Source organism: Puma concolor, chromosome A1, assembly GCF_028749965.1.
Source record: "Puma concolor isolate L17-30 chromosome A1, mPumCon1.1.hap2, whole genome shotgun sequence".
NCBI lineage: Eukaryota > Metazoa > Chordata > Mammalia > Carnivora > Felidae > Puma > Puma concolor.
Genome location: NC_141667.1, coordinates 214,625,496 through 214,642,926, shown reverse-complemented (window position 1 = coordinate 214,642,926; position 17,431 = coordinate 214,625,496). Strand labels below are relative to the sequence as shown.

At 36.8% G+C, this 17,431-nt stretch overlaps 1 protein-coding gene across 1 annotated transcript in view; it reads right to left on the bottom strand.

The window, feature by feature from the left end:
- DNAJC15 (DnaJ heat shock protein family (Hsp40) member C15) overlaps window positions 1–17,431 on the bottom strand; it is a 72,355-nt gene that overhangs the window by 16,594 nt on the left and 38,330 nt on the right. The window contains exons 4-5 of the mRNA XM_025924875.2: window positions 10,700–10,776; window positions 661–731 (exon numbers count right to left, since the gene is read on the bottom strand). Coding sequence (XP_025780660.1) covers window positions 661–731; window positions 10,700–10,776 — 148 coding nt within the window. The remainder of the gene's footprint in view (window positions 1–660; window positions 732–10,699; window positions 10,777–17,431) is intronic.

Below are 17,431 nucleotides of genomic sequence, written 5' to 3'. Positions count from 1 at the left end.
TGACTTCTGAAATACAGTGCAACTTTCTACCATCTGTTATTTTAGAGAAGAAACAGTAATGAACATATGGGCTTTCTCTCTCAAGCAGCTGTAGTGTAGTTAAAGTTATAATAATTGTCTTTCTGTAAGATAAATTTACATTAAAAACCTGGCCAGTTAAAAACAAATGGCTCAGCCTCAGAGCCTTCCAGAATAAAATTAAGAAATACAGAATTATCTATGACATATTACAGAGATTTAGAGGATATCCTCTAAATCTTATGTTTTTATGTTTAAGGTTAAACCAACATAACTCATGATGCCCAAATCAGTTTATACAGAGTCTACAATTCATGTTTTCTCTTTCCCAATCAAAATGCTAGGAGCCTCAAACAGTAGTTAGGTACACATACATAAAAATCAGTAACTCAATTCTTGAAAGCTTATGATATAAACCCACCACTTCTGTGGGTCAATGAACTCTAACCCAAAAGCATATTTATTTATAAGAAAAATCACAATACATGTGGCACATAATCTTCCATTTCAAATATATGTATGTATGTGTGTGTGTGTGTGTGTGTGTATACATATATCACTTATAATGAGTTTAAGTAAACTGAAAAGAAATTCAGAGCAGATTCACATCCACATATTTTGAAAATTAGGAATTTTGCCTACCTTTATCTGGGTGATTCAAAATCATAATTCTCCTATGAGCTGTTCTAATCTTGGCCTTGCCAGCAGATGGGCTGTAAAAAGAAATTAAAGTGCTTATAATAAATAGTGTCAAATGCAGATTATAAATTAACAGTTTATATGGGTTTTAAGGAATTAAAAACTAATGAGAATTTCACCATCTTGTGGATAAATATGAAATTACAGCTTGTCACTTAATTTTACTAACTATCAAAATAAACCATTGATTCAATGTCACATGCATTTTTCTTCCTTTGTAATGCCAATCTCTATTCTTAATCACTTTAAAAAATAAAACACAATATATAGGGTAGGACAGTCACAGTCTATAGACTATACTCAGTTTGAAAACTTATGCTTCAAGTTATTTGAGGAGAAGGTATTGTATATAGTGTGTAATAGACACATATTCAGACTCCAGAGCTCCTAGACTACCAGATTTTAATCCCATTCCTATTTAGGATAGGGGTAACCTTGGTGAAATTTTTTAACCTCCCCGTACTTCAGTTTTCTCATTGTAAAACAGGACTCAGAAAGACATATTCCTCACAGAGCAACTGTAAGGACTGAATCGGTTAAAGCCAACAAAGTGCTAGATCAAGTGTTCCAAACTAGTTAGCTTTTATTATTATTACATTTCAACAGAGCATCTCAAAACTCTTCATAACTCATAATTTTTTAATATAATTTATTATTAAATTGGTTTCCATACAACACCCAGTGCTCATCCCAAGAAGTGCCCTCTTCCATGCCCATCACCCACTTTCCCCTCTCCCCTACCCGCCATCAACCCTCAGTTTGTTCTCAGTCCTTAAGAGTCTCTAATGGTTTGCCCCCCTCCGTCTCTGTAACTTTTTTTTCCCTCTTCTCCTCCCCCATGGTCTTCTGTTAGATTTCATAGCTCATAATTTATTTAGCTTGGGAGAAACCTATGGGAAAAGCCTAGCTGTTAGAGCCTATGCTGTAAACAAAAATTAAAGGAGAAAGTTAAATAAACCTAAAATTATTTCAGTAAAAACTAATCTATCCAGTATTGGAAATGTTTCTCACTAGCACATTCTCCAGGCAAGGAAACAAAATTAACACTAACAACAACAAAATTCTGGTATTGCTTATTAATAGCTATATTATCTTATCTAAGCTACTTAGTATTTATGGGTCTCAAATGGGGATAATAGCAACTGACTTAAAGTATAGCATGGCTGTTGAAAAACTCAAAGTAATTTAATTCATATGAATGAACCACACTGCAATAGCTAAAAAGCAGGTACTTTTAGAGAGATATTCAGACATAGGTTTAACATCCAGATTCCACCACTCATTAGCTACAAAACTCTGTCTTGCTCACTTAAACTCTCCTAAGTAAAATGGACACAATAAACCACCTCCCAGGATTATTCTAAGGATAAATTAGCTAATGCAAGTAAAAGGATTAGCATAACATCATATACAGTGTTCAAAGTGTTCAAAAATAAATAGTTTTTAGTAATTATTATGAAGACAAAGGATGCTTATGAAAGTACATTACATATTTCCTTTCAAAAGTGGGGTATAAATAACCTAATTTGACGTCTCTTGAAGGACTCAAAAGTATTATCATGAGTATAAATTAAGTGCAAAGAAATTCTTAAGGTCTGCAGAGATTTGCTTACCCTTGTTTTAAAGAGTTCTAGAATGCTTTCCATTTAAGTTTTTCTATTTACTTTTAGAACTGCCTCCCTTGCTATCAGCTGTCAAGCCTTGATTCTGCCATTGTTCCAGTCTCTAGCTATTCCTTGACCATTACTTACTACTTCTAATCTTCTGAGGTTAAATACCAGATCACCAAACATGTTAAAGCAATAAGCATATAAAACATTCTTCTATGAATAAAAAATGTCTTGAGTCAAAGACGAAATCAGAAGAGAAAAAATATTTTGAGACAAAAGAAAATGGAAATATAATGTAACAAATTTATAGGATGCAGCAAAAGCAGTTTTAAGAGGAAAGTTTATAGTAATAAATGCCTATATTAAGAAAAAGGAAAGAGCTCAAATAAATAACCTCCTTTATCCCCCAGGGAACTAGAAAAAAAAGGAAAAACTAAGACCAAACTTAGCTGAAGGAAGGAAATAACAAGGATTAGAGTAAAAATAAATGAAATAGTGACTAAAAAGATGACAAAAGATCAATGAAACTAAGTTATTTTTTTTAAAGATAATCAAAATAGACAAACCATTAGCTATACTCACCAAGAAAAAAGAAGACAGTACTCAAATAAAATCAGAAATGAAAGAGAAGACATTAAAAGTGATACCACAGAAATACAAAGGGTCATTAGAGACTATGTTAACAATTATACATCCACAAAATGGAAATGTAGAAGAAACAGATAAATCCCAGAAACGTACAACCTACCAAGATTGAATCAGGATGAAACAGAAAAGCTGAGCAGACCAATTATTAATAATGAGATTAAATCATTAATCAAAAACCTCCCAACAAAGAAAAGCTCAGGACCTATGGCTTAAATGAAATCTAGCAAACATTTAAAGAATACCAATTCCCCTCAAACTTTTCAAAAAACAAGAAGAAACTTTCCAAATTCATTTTATGAGACCAGTATTATCCTGACACCACAAGCGGACAAGGACACTATAGCAAAGAAAATTATAGGTCAATATCCCTGATGAACATAGATGCAAAAGTCCTCAACAAAATATTAGTAAAAGGATCATACATCATGAACAAGTAGGATTACTCCAGGGACGAAAGGATGGTTCAACATCCACCTATCGATGTGAAACACCATAAATGCGAAACAAAATACAGGATAAAAATCATATGATCTCCCCAAAGACACAGAAAAACCATTTGACAAAATTCAGCACCCACTCATGATAAAAACTCTCAACAAAATGGGTATAGAGGGAACATATTTCAACATGATAAAGGCCATATGACAAATGCATAGCAAATATCGCACTCAATGGTGAAAAGCTCAAAGTTTTTCCCCTAAGATCAGATACAACACAAGGTTGCCTGCTCTCACCACTTTTATCCAACATAGTACTAGAAGTCATAGAGCAATTAGGCAAGATAAAGAAATGAAAGGCATCCAAATTGGAAACAAAGAAGTAAAACTGCAGATTACATGATATTATATAAAGAAAACCCTGAAACTTAGAACTGATCAACAAATTCAGTAAAGTTGGAAGATATAAAATCAATATACAAAAATCTGTTACCTTTCTATATACTAATAACAAATAATCAGAAAGAGAAATTAAGAAAACAACCCCACTGGTGCCTGGATGACTCAATCAGTTAAGTATCTGACTCTTGATTTTGACTCGGGTCATGATCTCAGAGTCGTGAGATTAAGCCCCGTATCAGGCTCTGTGCTGGATGTGGAGCCTGCTTAAGATTCTCTCTCTTCCTCTCCCTTTACCCCTACCCCTGCTCACATGTACACACACACACTCTCTCTCTCCAAAAAAAGAAAAAAAGAAAATGATGCCTTTCACAATTGCATCAAGAAGAATAAAATACCTAGTAATAAACTTAATCAATGAAGTTAAGACCTGTACAATGAAAACTGTAAAATTCTGATGAAAGAAATTGAAAACACTAATAAATAGAAAGATATTCCATGCTCATAAGTTGGAAGAAATTTGTTAACGTGTCCATACTATTCAAAGCAATCTACAGATTCAATGAAAGACCTATCAAAATTCCAAAGGCATCTTTCACAAAAATAGAACAAACAATCTTAAAATTTGTATGGAACCACAAAAGACTCCAAACAGCCAAAGATGTTGGTAAATGACAAAGCTGGAGGCATCACACCTCCTGCATTTAAAGTATATTACAAAGCTATAAAAATCAAAACAGTATAATATTAACTTAGAAAGAAACACACAGATCAATGAAACAGTTCTGAGAGAACTCAGAAATAAACCCATGTATATATGGTCAATTAGTTTATGACAAAGGAGCCAAAAATGTAAAACAAGTAAAAGATAGTCTTGTCAATATGGCGTTGGGAAATTTGGACAGCTGACATGCAAAGGAATAAAACTGGACCCTTATCTTATACCATACACAAAATCAACTCGAAATAGATTAAAGCCTTGAACTAAAGACCTGAAACCATAAAACTCCTAGAATAAAACACAGGGGGTAAACTCCTTGACATCGTTCTTGGTAGTAATTTTTAAAATCTGAAATCAAAAGCTAGGCAACAAAATTAAAACAATGGGACTCCATCAAAGTTTAAGAAGTTTCTACACAGAAAGGAAAACCATCAACAAAGTGAAAAAACAACCTATGGAATAAGACAAAATATTTGCAAATCATATATCTGATAAGAGGTTATATCCAAAATATATAAAGAACTCATACAATTCAATAGCAAAGATAGATAGACGGACAGACAGACAGATGATAGGTAGATCTCATTTTAAAATGAGTGGAGGATCTCCCTAGACATTTTTCCAAAAACATAAAATGGCAAACAAGTACACGCGAAGGTGATCAGCATCACTGGTCATCAGGGAAAATGCAAATCAAAACAACAATGAAATATCACATCACACCTTCTAGAATGACTACCATCAAAAAGACAAGAGACAAACAAGTGTTAGAAAGATGTGAAGGGAACCCCTGTACACTGTTGGTGGAAATGTAGACTGGTACAGCTACTATGGAACAGTATGGAGGTTCTGAAAAAATTAAAAATAAAACTACCATATGATCCAGCAATTCTACTTCTAGGTATATATCTGAAGGAAATAAAATCACTCTCAGGACGCCTGGGTGGTTCAGTCGGTTCACTGTCCAACTCTTGGTTTCGGCTCGGGTCACGATGTCTTGCTTTTGTGAGTTTGAGCCCTTCATTGGGCTCTGTGCTGACAGTGTGGAGCCTGCTCGGGATTCTCTCTCTCCCTCTCTCTGCCCCTCCTCCACTCATGCTGTCTCTGTCTCTCTCAAAAATAAATGAATAGGGGCGCCTGGGTGGCGCAGTCGTTTAAGCGTCCGACTTCAGCCAGGTCACGATCTCGCGGTCCATGAGTTTGAGCCCCGCGTCGGGCTCTGGGCTGATGGCTCAGAGCCTAGAGCCTGTTTCCGATTCTGTGCCTCCCTCTCTCTCTGCCCCTCCCCCGTTCATGCTCTGTCTCTCTGTCCCAAAAATAAATAAACGTTCAAAAAAAATAAAAAAATAAAAAATAAATGAATCAACTTAAAAAAAGTATCAGTCTCTCAAAGAGATATCAGTACCCCCATGTTCACTGTAGCAAGACATGGAAACAACCTGTGTCCATGGGCAGATGAATGAATGAAAAATGTCACACACACACACACACACACACACACACACACACACACACGACAGAATATTTTTCAGTCATTAAAAAGAAGAAAATCTTGCTACTTGGTGACAACATGAATTGACCCTGACAGCATTATGCTAAGTAAAAAATCAGTCAAAGACAGAAAGACAAATACTGTATGATCTCATTTATATGTGGAATCTAAAAAAGCCAAACTCCCAAAAACAGAACAGACTGGTGGTTGCCAGAGGCAAGAGGAGAAGGGTGGGGGAAATGAGTGAAGGTAGTCAAAAGGTACAACTTACAGTTATAAGATAAGTGAGTCCTGGGGATGGAATATACAGCATGGTGACTACAGTCAACAATGCTGTAGTTTATATTTGAAAGGTGCTAGAACAGTAGATCTTAAAAGTTCTCATCACAAGAAAAAATACATCTGTAACTATGTGAGGTGAAGGATGTTAACTAAAGTTGTTATGGTAGCCATTTTGCAATCTGTACATATTATACATGTGTCAAATCATTATGTTATACATCTTAAACTAATATACAATGTTATATGTCAATTATATCTCAATGAAACAAGAGGGAAATTTTTTAAATTAAAAAAACCTTTTTAATAATAAAAAAGTCTTTTAGTATAAGGACTTTAGGGTATTCCTTTTGGCTTATGAAAGTCCTTTGGGGGACCATTTCAAACTTACTTTTTGGTTTGTACATACTTCCCGGATAATCAAGACAGTGTCTGATTCTAAAGACTACTAAGTTTTGAAAAATAAGTCATTAAAATTACATCATGGCTGTGAATACTTTATTAATTGCCTATTAAGAAATGGAACACACATTATTTTTTTTAATTCCAGTATGGTTAGTTTCCTGCCGCAAACTTACATTTCTCATTCTCTTGTGTGGTGCTCTACAGCCCTTCTTTCCTTTATTAGTTATACTTTCTAGTTGTTCTGCATGTATTTGACATGTCTTCTTAAGGTAGATACTAAAGAGCAGAAGCTATGATTTGTATCTTAAAATAGCATCCAGTATTGAATATGCAATATGTGCTTGATGCATTTTATATAGTCCTCCAAAACAAAATGGCTCTAAAAGGTAAACTCCTTCAAATAATGGCTCTATATTAGTAAACACTGACACTATAAAGGATTATTGTATTGCAGAAAATCTTAAAATGGAAAAAGAGGCGCTTTAAAAAACATTTCATGAAACAAATCAAATGTGAACCACTAGATAATGAAGATGTAAGTTGGGTAAAATCCAAATGTACATTCTATGTTCTTTGGGGAGAGTATAAATGGTAAGTTGCATCTTACCCTGGATATTAAACTTTAATTTAGCATATAGGACAAAATCTGAAAATTATCCTTGATAATTATATCTCATAGATTATGGTTCATAATCACTTACATTGCCTTTAACACTTGGTTTTGTACATAAAAGTCCATAAAGCATTATGTACAATGTAGTCTGCCAACCACTGAAATATACTGAAGGAAGTAAGAAATGCAAGGTAAGTTTCTATGTACAAGTACGGCCATTCAAAACATTATGCCTTTAAGATAATAATGATCAGAGTCCTAGTGGTGAGCTCTGGGGATAAGGGAAACATTCTTGTGTGCCTGCAGAATTTATTCCCTTTTCCTGACTGCTATATTAAGGCTCTAGGAATTTAATACACTTTAGTACCTTTATTTGTTATTCTAAAGATTAAACGGGATGGGAGAATCCTAGTTCTTAAACAGTACAAAAATTAAATAAAGCTCGGATATATCTCCAGTACGGACAATTTCACCGTGAAATTGAAATATAACTTTAAATATCACGTTGCCTACATCAAGGAATACAAACTGTTCCCAGGAATGCGTGTGACTGGGAGTTGGGAAGTGGGGTTCATGGGACTGAGCGGTGTTCTCTAATCTCGTGGCAAATGGAGCAGTTTTGGTTTCATCACTTTTACTATTGGTCTTTTGAATAACATTTAGCTTAACATAATTCCACAGGAGTGTTCAGAAAGTATGAAAATCTCAAATGTGAATCATTTCAGAAAGTAACAAGTATGAACAATAGTTTTCCTGGGCCGCTCGGTAAAATATTTTAGGCTTCGAGAAATCAGTAAGAATGCATAGACTCATCTAATAGCATATAGAGTATTTTTTTAATAGGTCATCAACAGTCAGTTCCACTGGGCCTTTGCCTACTTGTTACATAGTCTAAGTAGTTTAGATTCAATGATCACAGAGAAGGGAGCCACAGCAACGTATTCAGATCTTGAAGAGTCTTGTCAAAAACAACACTACCAGACTGAAAGAAAAGGCTAGAGGAAAGCAAATAAGGGTTACCTTTCTGTTTAATATGTAAAGGGCAAATATTTAGCTTCTGCATTTGTGATACAAACGGGAAGAAAGAGGAGCCAACATTTATTTAGCATCTGTTATTTGGTAGGCACTATTATAAAAAGGTATCGTCATATCATTTTATATTATTTCAACAAGCCTAAATATTACTAACTCCATTCAAAAATGAAGAAACTGAAGGGCAGAAAAGCTAAAAATAACTTGACTGGGATCCTATAATGCAGTGCTTCAGTGACAGAAGCAGGATAAGAATCTGTTTGGCTCAGCTGGTATTTGTTGTTATTTGTTAATACATAAGACATTTATTTGTTATTCTAAAGATTAAACAGGATGGGAGAATCCTAGTTCTTAAACACAGTACAAAAATTAAATAAAGGTCGGATGTATCTCCAGTACAGACAATTTCACCATGAAATTGAAATATAACTTTAAATATCATGTTGCCTACATCAAGAAATACAAACTGTTCCCTGGAATGCACGTGACTGGGACTTGGGAAGTGGGGTTCACGGGACTGAGTGGCGTTCTCTAATCTTGTGGCACTAAGTGCTGTGTTTACGTGCAGAATTATCTATGTATCAGTCTCCACAACAACCCTACCAGACAGAAACTATTATTATCTCTATTTTACAAATGAGGACACTGAGGTCATGCAGCTAGTAAATGGTAAAACTGGTATTCATAGATTCACCTGTTAAGAGCATATACTTTTCAGTTTACATTGTGAGAGAGAGCACATGTGCATACAAGTGAGCAGGGGAGGAGCAGAGAGAGAGAGGGAGGGAGAGAATCCCAAGCAGGTTCCACACTGTCAGCGCAGAGCCAGATCCGGGACTCACTCTCATAAACTGTCAGATCATGGCCTGAGCTGAAATCAGGAGTCTGACACTTAACCAAATGAGCCACCCAGACTCCCTGAGAGTATATACGCTTAACCAGCAAATTATCTTTGTGAAATTTTCTACAGTTTCTAGCTTAACAAGATAAACCTTTAAAAACAGAAATCTTAAGTCAACTCCTAATTACCTGTTGTAACAACAGGAATGCTTTGGATGATATCGACTGATATTCTCAAAAACCTTTGTGTTTAGTTTTATAGTAAGTTCCATATTCACATTTCAAGACTATGAATGGGATGCTATGGGGGCCCAATAATAGTTCCAGAAAAATAACAAGGCCATTCTGATTAATATTAAAGCAAAGAATGGTCAGAAATAGAGCCAACTTCCTATTTTGGTTCCCTCCCCTACCTAAAACCTATTCTCAGTGAGAAACTTCATCTCTTTTTTTTTTTATTTTTTATTTTTTAACATTTATTTATTTTTGAGACAGAGAGAGACAGAGCATGAACGGGGGGAGGGCCAGAGAGAGAGGGAGACACAGAATCTGAAGCAGGCTCCAGGCTCTGAGCTGTCAGCACAGAGCCTGATGCGGGGCTCGAACTCATGGACCGTGAGATCGTGACCTGAGCGAAGTCGGACGCTCAACCGACTGAGCCACCCAGGTGCCCCAAGAAACTTCATCTCTTATATTTAAATAAAGCACCAAGCTCAACCGAACCATTTCCTTTGCTCCCTACCCCTTATCTTTTCTTGCTAAGTCAAAAGAAATAATAACATGTTTTGGCCTTAAAAATGTGCAAATCTACAAGAGATCCAAAAAACTGTATCAATACAGGACTTTATGACCTATTCTGCTTAATGATGGTGATTAAATCACCAGAAGATCTGCTGCAGATGACATACTGTAACCAACCCCCACAAAAATTTGAGTGGGCTCTAAGGGAACATAAGGTAAACAAATGAATATAGCAACTAGCAACTAAATGGCAGGGGGCATATTCTTAACTTTAAGTGTTAAATGTTATCACAGAGCAATCACACAACATCATTAGCTTTCTCCTATGTGGTCCAAAGTCACACAATAGATACTAGGGTGAAACAATTATAATAAAATATGCTAGATGTCAAATTGTGAAAATAGAAAAGAACTGTGAAATAGATCCTATATTATAACAGAAAATATGATAGATAATAAATTATAAAACTGAGTTCAGAAAGAATGGGGTATCACAGTTAAGGGAGATTTTGACAATTGCTTTGAAATTTTAGTACTGTATTCAAACATAAGAGCTCAGAGCCCCTTGTTAAGGAATAAGGACACATCACATCTTTGCCTGATATTTTTAGGGATTTGGGCTTTTAAAATGTAAAAATTTTGTATTTTTTCCTCTGCTTCCTATTCATAATTTAAAATATAAGGAAAACTTTACTGTAACATTTTCTCCCTTTTTCAAGACAAGCTTGGCCACAGAATAAAATAAGACTTATGTAGCTCACCTACCTTATACCCAAAATAAGACTAGCTTCTCGCCTACTCATTTTCTGTTCAAATCCTCCTTTATAGTAGGATGAAAGGCTCTGTACAGGAAAGAAGGAGCATGAAATAATTAGTTGCATGTATGAGGTGGCAGGACCTCAAACCTATCATAGCTGCAATAAGAGTAATGCATTTTATTACAAGGCAACATGAAACTGTAGGGGGTGGGGGGGGAGGGCACTAAACAAGGATCCTTTACAAGAAACTATGACCAAGACGAACTTAAAAAACATTAACAATTTTTTCACATTCAAATACATTAATTTTTCTACACTAAGATATAACAGAATCAAAGAAATCAACAGAAGCAAAGGCTCGAAGTCTGCCTAAGCTCTGCAATAATATTCTCATTGGGTAACCTTAACAAGTCATTTAATATTGATATGACACACATCTTTTTTACCCACTGGACTGGCTGATAGAGAAGGAAGAGGAAGAGGAGGAACTGACAAAGTGGGGAGGACGTCAGAATAGCAGACAGCAAGGCCAAGAGAGAGCACAAAACTGGACTGAAAGGTCACTGAAAGGTGGCTGGAAATGCATGAGCAAGGAAGACCGTAGTATCAGAGAGGCAACTAGGGGCCAGATTGTGGGGGGCCCTGTAAGTAGCAGCAATCTTTAGGATTCTATTCTCAATGGTAGGAGAAACCAGGGGACTGGAGTCATGTCATTTGGCTTTCGTTTGAAAGGATTACTCTAAATACCATGTGAAGAATAGGAAGAAAGGTGCAGGAGAGAATCAGGAGACCAGTTAAGAGGAGATAACAATAACCTAGGCAAGAGATGATGGTGGTATGGGCCAACGTGGTAATAGAGGAGGTAGTTTGAAACTGGTCACATTCTAGATGTATTCTGAAAGGAAAACTAATAATTTGCTTGGCAGATTACATAAGGGATATGAAAAAGGGATTAAAGATGATGCAGTAAACACTGCTATACACGTGCAGCTCCCCCTTCAGACGTGAAGGACTTACTTCGTGGACGTTGGGGCTGTTGCTGGCAGACAGCACTCAGCTGTCAGACTCGTTAGAGGAGTTGCCTTGGCTAAAGAAAGTCAAGCTCAGGCCCCCTTCCCAGGGCAGTTTTCTATTTAATGACTGGTTGATATGGGGGTATAAACATTGTGGTTCATTGAGTTCAGTCCTTAAACTGCCTATCTATATTCACTTATCAAGTGACATCATTCAGTCTTGTGGCTCCTTGCCCCAACCTGGGACAACCACAATGAGCTACCCGTGCTTCAGAGCTCACTATGGGGTTGGCTGAGGCCTACTGCAGCCTAAATTGTCCTTCTGTCCTTCCTTCTCTTCCCTTCTGGAGCTGTTGATCCTAAAAGCACTCCCTGATGAACTACCAGCTTGCTAATTTCTGTCTGTCTGCTTTGTCTCAGTTCCAAGGAACTTAAACTGCAAATGACTTTAAGGTTTCTGGCCTAAATTGCCAAACTGCCACTAAATGACTTAGAGAGGGAGCAGTTGTTTATTGAGGGTAATAGGTATCAGGAGACTGGTTTTGGATACATTGAGTTTGAAATGTCTGTTAAATATCTAAATGGAAAAGCCTGACCTGGAGATAACATTTAGGAGTCACGAGTATATATAGACAGTATGTAAAGCCATGAGACTGAATGAGATCACCTAAGGAGTAAGAGTAGGTAAGAAGTCCAAACAGTGAGCCCTAGAGATTGCAGTTTTTAGGGGCACACAAATGGAGAGGAATCCGTAAGCAGACTGAGTAAGACCAGCAGTAAGGCTGAAGGAAAAGCAGCCCAAAGTAAGGAAGGGAAAAAGTTTCAAACAGTTCTGTAGGTCAAATCAGATGTGAGCTGAGAACTGACTGCTATATTTATCAAAGAGGTCAAAGTCTTTGACAAGAGTCGCAGGGAGTAGGAGTGAGAGTCTGATGAGACTGGGTTTGAGAGAGAACAGGAGAGAAGGAATGGGAGACAGCTCTTTAGGAGCTCGTAACAAAGCAACAGGATGCACGAACTCAACTTTAGAAGGAAAAAAAAATGCATCGATGACTGTACTGTATACATGTTTCTAAAACATGAAACTCTATTTTTGTAAGGAGGGATAAATAAGTGTATGTTTACATAAAACAAACTCTGAAAGTATATATACACTAAAATGTTACTTCTAGTTGGTGACGTTATGAATAATTTTTTTTCTTCTTTATTTCCTAAGTTTTCAACAATGAACACAGACTATTCGTATAATTTTTTTAAAAAGGAGGACTAAATAAAAGACCAACAAACTTAAAAATGAGTCCCAGGGAGCCAGATCTGGTCATTTATATAAGCTGCTTTCTTTGAACAGCTTGATATAAATTTCCACCTGGGAATAATTCCCTGGCAATTAATTCATTTCACAAACACTTCAGCACCTATTACATGCCAGCAACATTTCAAAAGAGACAGGTCAAGTTCCATCCTTATCACATAGATGCTAATGTATCAATGCACCAGTGCCGTGAGGGATGTGACGTACTATTTCAAGTTTCAAGTAATTTACAATCTAGAAAGAAAACTAAAAATACCCGTCTCTAAGTTGTAAGGGGAGCAAAAGAATCAAATTATGTAAGTACACATAGTAACCTGGACAAATTATACACACACATGCACGTGGAGATTATATAAAGAACGAGGGGACTTCACAGAGGAATAACAGCTAGTTTTAAGTTTTCTCTCAACAGATCAAAATTTTTACTAGATACGTACCTGACTCCCTGACATTTCTGTAAGTATTTATTTACCTTAGGGAACTCCAAAATCTCAGCATAATAAACATGATAAACTGATGTTTCATGAAGTGTCACCCCATGAGTCAGAAACTCATTAGCCCTAACAGCAGGTATTGTATCAGAGCAATTGATTTACTTTCTGGTTTGCCCAGGTAGAAAAGGAGACACAGAAAAAACTACTTAAATTTTTTTAAAATTCTTTGTAATGTTTATTTATTTTTGAGAGAAACAGAGACACAGCAGAGTGAGTCAGGGAGGGGCAGAGAGAGACAGAATTCGGATTCCACAGAATCCGAAGCAGGCTCCAGGCTCTGAGCTGTCAGCACAGAGCCTGACACAGAGCTCGAACCCACGGACCGTGAGATCAGGACCTCAGCTGATGTTGGATGCTTAACTGACTGAGCCACCCCAGTGCCCTAGAAAAAGCTACTTAAAATATAGCATCTAGATGAGACTCTTACCCTAAAACACTGGCCTTCTTATGAATAAGTTAATCTCGGCATATCTATAAGGAACAGTTTAACTATACAAAAACTCCATCAAATAGAGTAAATGGTTATATTTTTCTAACAGAATTTCCAAGAATAGAAACAGGATGCCACGACTTTTATGCTGCCATTTGAAATATACCCTGCACCTTACAAATTATTATTTTGTGTTATTCTATCCATAAATTATATACATAAACAACATACCTCAAAATCATTTTCGTTCTGAAATTAGCATTAAATGCCATGGTGTCACATCTTATCAAAGGAGATATGAAATGAACCAAGTTCAACAAAACTTCGTTAATTGGCTCAGCCAAGAGCTTAAAATACAAAAGCCCTCCACACAACCAAAGAAGAACTATATCATTCCATAATCTTAAGAAGAAATAAATTTACCATAAACTATAATCTCCTATTATTTACAATAATCTATTTCATTTATAGAGCCACAGAGGTACGATTTTAATTTGTGTTGTTTCCATGAAATTCACTTAACCATAAAACAAAAGAAGTCCAATTTTTAAAAACTGTATTCAAATAAGGGGACATTTTCACAAATAGAAAAATAAAAGCCTCGGGGCGCCTGGGTGGCTAAGTCGGTTAGATGTCCAACTTGGGCTCAAGTCATGATCGCACAGTCCGTGAGTTCGAGCCCCGCATCAGGCTCTGTGCTGACAGCTCGGAGCCTGGAGCCTGCTTTGGATTCTGTGTCTCCCTCTCTCTCTGCCCCTCCCCTGCTCATGCTCTGTCTCTTTCTGTCTCAAAAATAAATAAAAACATTTTAAAAAATTAAAAAGAAAAAGAAAAGCCTCAGAAGAAGATGAATGACTTGGGTTTCTTCCCCAGGAAAAAAATTAGGGGTAAACACTGACTGAGTTTATAACAGATACTAACATAAGAAAGGTCAAGCAAAAAAACTACTGGTTCAAAACAGAAGATTGAATAAAAAAAAGGTCTTTTGCTTCCTAAAGTGCCTCTGAAATAAGAAGAGAGAGAAAACAAGAAATGAGACAAAGAGAAAACCAGAAAGCTGAAAACAGGTAAGATTACAATTAAAGACACAAAAACATCACTGCAGCTTCAAACACCAGAGGAAAGTGGAAAAGCCTTCCCAGGAAATAAAGAAAACACTAACTTTAGAGTCAACAAATATAATAATGACATCAGGATAATTAATTAAACCAGAACAGCAGAGATGACCATTTCTAACTCCATTAACACAGAGCATAAGGGGCCCACCACCTGCCATTTTTGCCCTCTGGCTAAGAAAAACAACTACTAGCCTGAGATGTATCTCATTGTGGGTGGTAGGTCCCAACAGAAGCAAAGGAGAGTACTAGCAGATCACACTACAGAACCCAGGAGGCCAGTGAGGGGGACAGTTATGCCAAGGAATGAAATATACTCAGTGCTTAATCTTTCCTCAACCTCTCTCTGGAGGTCTCAAGCCTGCCTCTGGGTTCCTTGCTTTGGAAAACATGCCTGTTGACATAAACCATCTTTGTATTCACAGCCCACTATCAACACTCTTGTTCAATTAAAGTGAATGTACAGGGGCGACCTGGGTGGCTCAGTCCATTAAAGTGTACAACTTTGGCTCAGGTCATGATCTCATAGTCTGTGAGTCCGAGCCCCACGTCAGGCTCTGTGCTGACAGCTCAGAGCCTGGAGCCTGCTTCAGATTCTATGTCTCCCTCTCTCTCTGCCCCTCCCCTGCTTGTGCTCTGTCTCTCAAAAATAAATAAACATTAAAAAAAATTTTTTTAATAAAGTGAGTTTACCAAACTGTTATACTATTATAACATTTATATTATTCAACTCAGTCCTCACAAACATATACCAATAACCAAAGATTGTCAGACATTTGAACAAATCCAATACCACGGGGGGCAATAAAACAGAAGAAAGATGAACAAGTAACAACTGGCTTTTGGAGGAAGGAGGTAAATCAGAAAGCAGAAGAGGACTTGACAACTTTCAAATTAGTATCTTATATCCATAAAAGAGTAAATTGCTATGAAAAGAGATATTTAATATTACTGAAGTAAAACATTTAGTGATGGATTAAATAACAGACTGGCCATTGCTAAAACCCAATCTGGTGATCTGGAAGATAAGCTATGGAAATACTGTGGAATGTAAAACAAAAAGATAAGAAGATGAAAAATAAGAAAGAAACTGTTCAGTGACATAAAGGATAGACTCAGAGGTCCAATGTGTCTCTAGTAAGAGTTCCAGCAACAGAAAAGAGAGAAAATGTAAAAGAAAAAATAATTAAAGAAAAAGTATAGGAGAATCTTCTAGAATAAAAGATAGGGAGTTTTCACTTAAATTTCACTGAGAATACCTGTGAAATTTCAGAACATCAGTAATAAAGAAAAAAAAAAAAAAACCCAAAACTTCCAGAGTTAAAAAACAAATAAAAATTACCAAAAAACTAAAAACCTAAAACACAAACAACAAAAGAAAACCGAAACAGGCTGCTTACAAAGGAGTAAGAATAAGAACACAAGAAATTCCAGCTGAGAGTCTCAGTTACCAGAAAATGTGGCTGAGAGTATACAGGAAAGCATGGATGTGGGCACTGAGGTTCAGTCTGAGCAGAGATTTTTTTTTAAGTAATCTACACTCAATATGGGGCTCAGACTCATGAGCCTAGAGTTGCAGGCTCCACTGACTGAGCCAGCCAGGTGGCCCCTGAGCAGAAACTTCTGTTCTTCCCTCATACTGGCTCACCAGATTTCCAAGGAGCCAGCAGCTGGTGACTAACAATGAGAGAAAAGAAACAAACCGTTTAGTAGAGAAGAACTTAAAACATTTACCATCCATGCATTCCATATGAAAAAATTACTCCAGGTAGTATTCAAGAAAAATGGGGGGAAAAAAAGGTATGAAAATACAAAGATGAGATTTAAGGACAAAATGATGTTAAATAAAGTACAGAGAAAACAAACTTCAAGAAGAAATTTAAAAAGAACCCATAGAGGGGCGCCTGGGTGGCTCAGTTGGTTAAGCATCTGACTTTGGTTCAGGTGATGATCTAGCAGTTCCTGTGTTTGAGCCTCACGGGGATGGGGGGGATGGGGGGGTGGGGCGGCTCTGTGCTGACAGCTCAGAGCCTGGAGCCTGCTTCAGATTCTGTCTCTCTCTCTCTCTCTCTCACTGCCCTTCCCCCGCTCACACTCTGTCTCTGTCTCAACAATAAACATTAAAAAAAATTTTTTTTTCATTTTTTTAAATTTACTTTTGAGACAGAGAGAGACAGAGCGTGAGCAGGGGAGGGGCAAAGAGAGAGGGAGACATAGAATCCTAAGCAGGCTCCAGGTTCTGAGCTGTCAGCACAGAGCCCGAGGCAGGGCTCTAACTCAAGGAGTGTGAGATCATGACCTGAGCTGAAGTCGGATGCTTAACCAACTGAGCCACCCAGGCTCCCTTAAAAAAAAATTTTTTTTAAAAACATAGA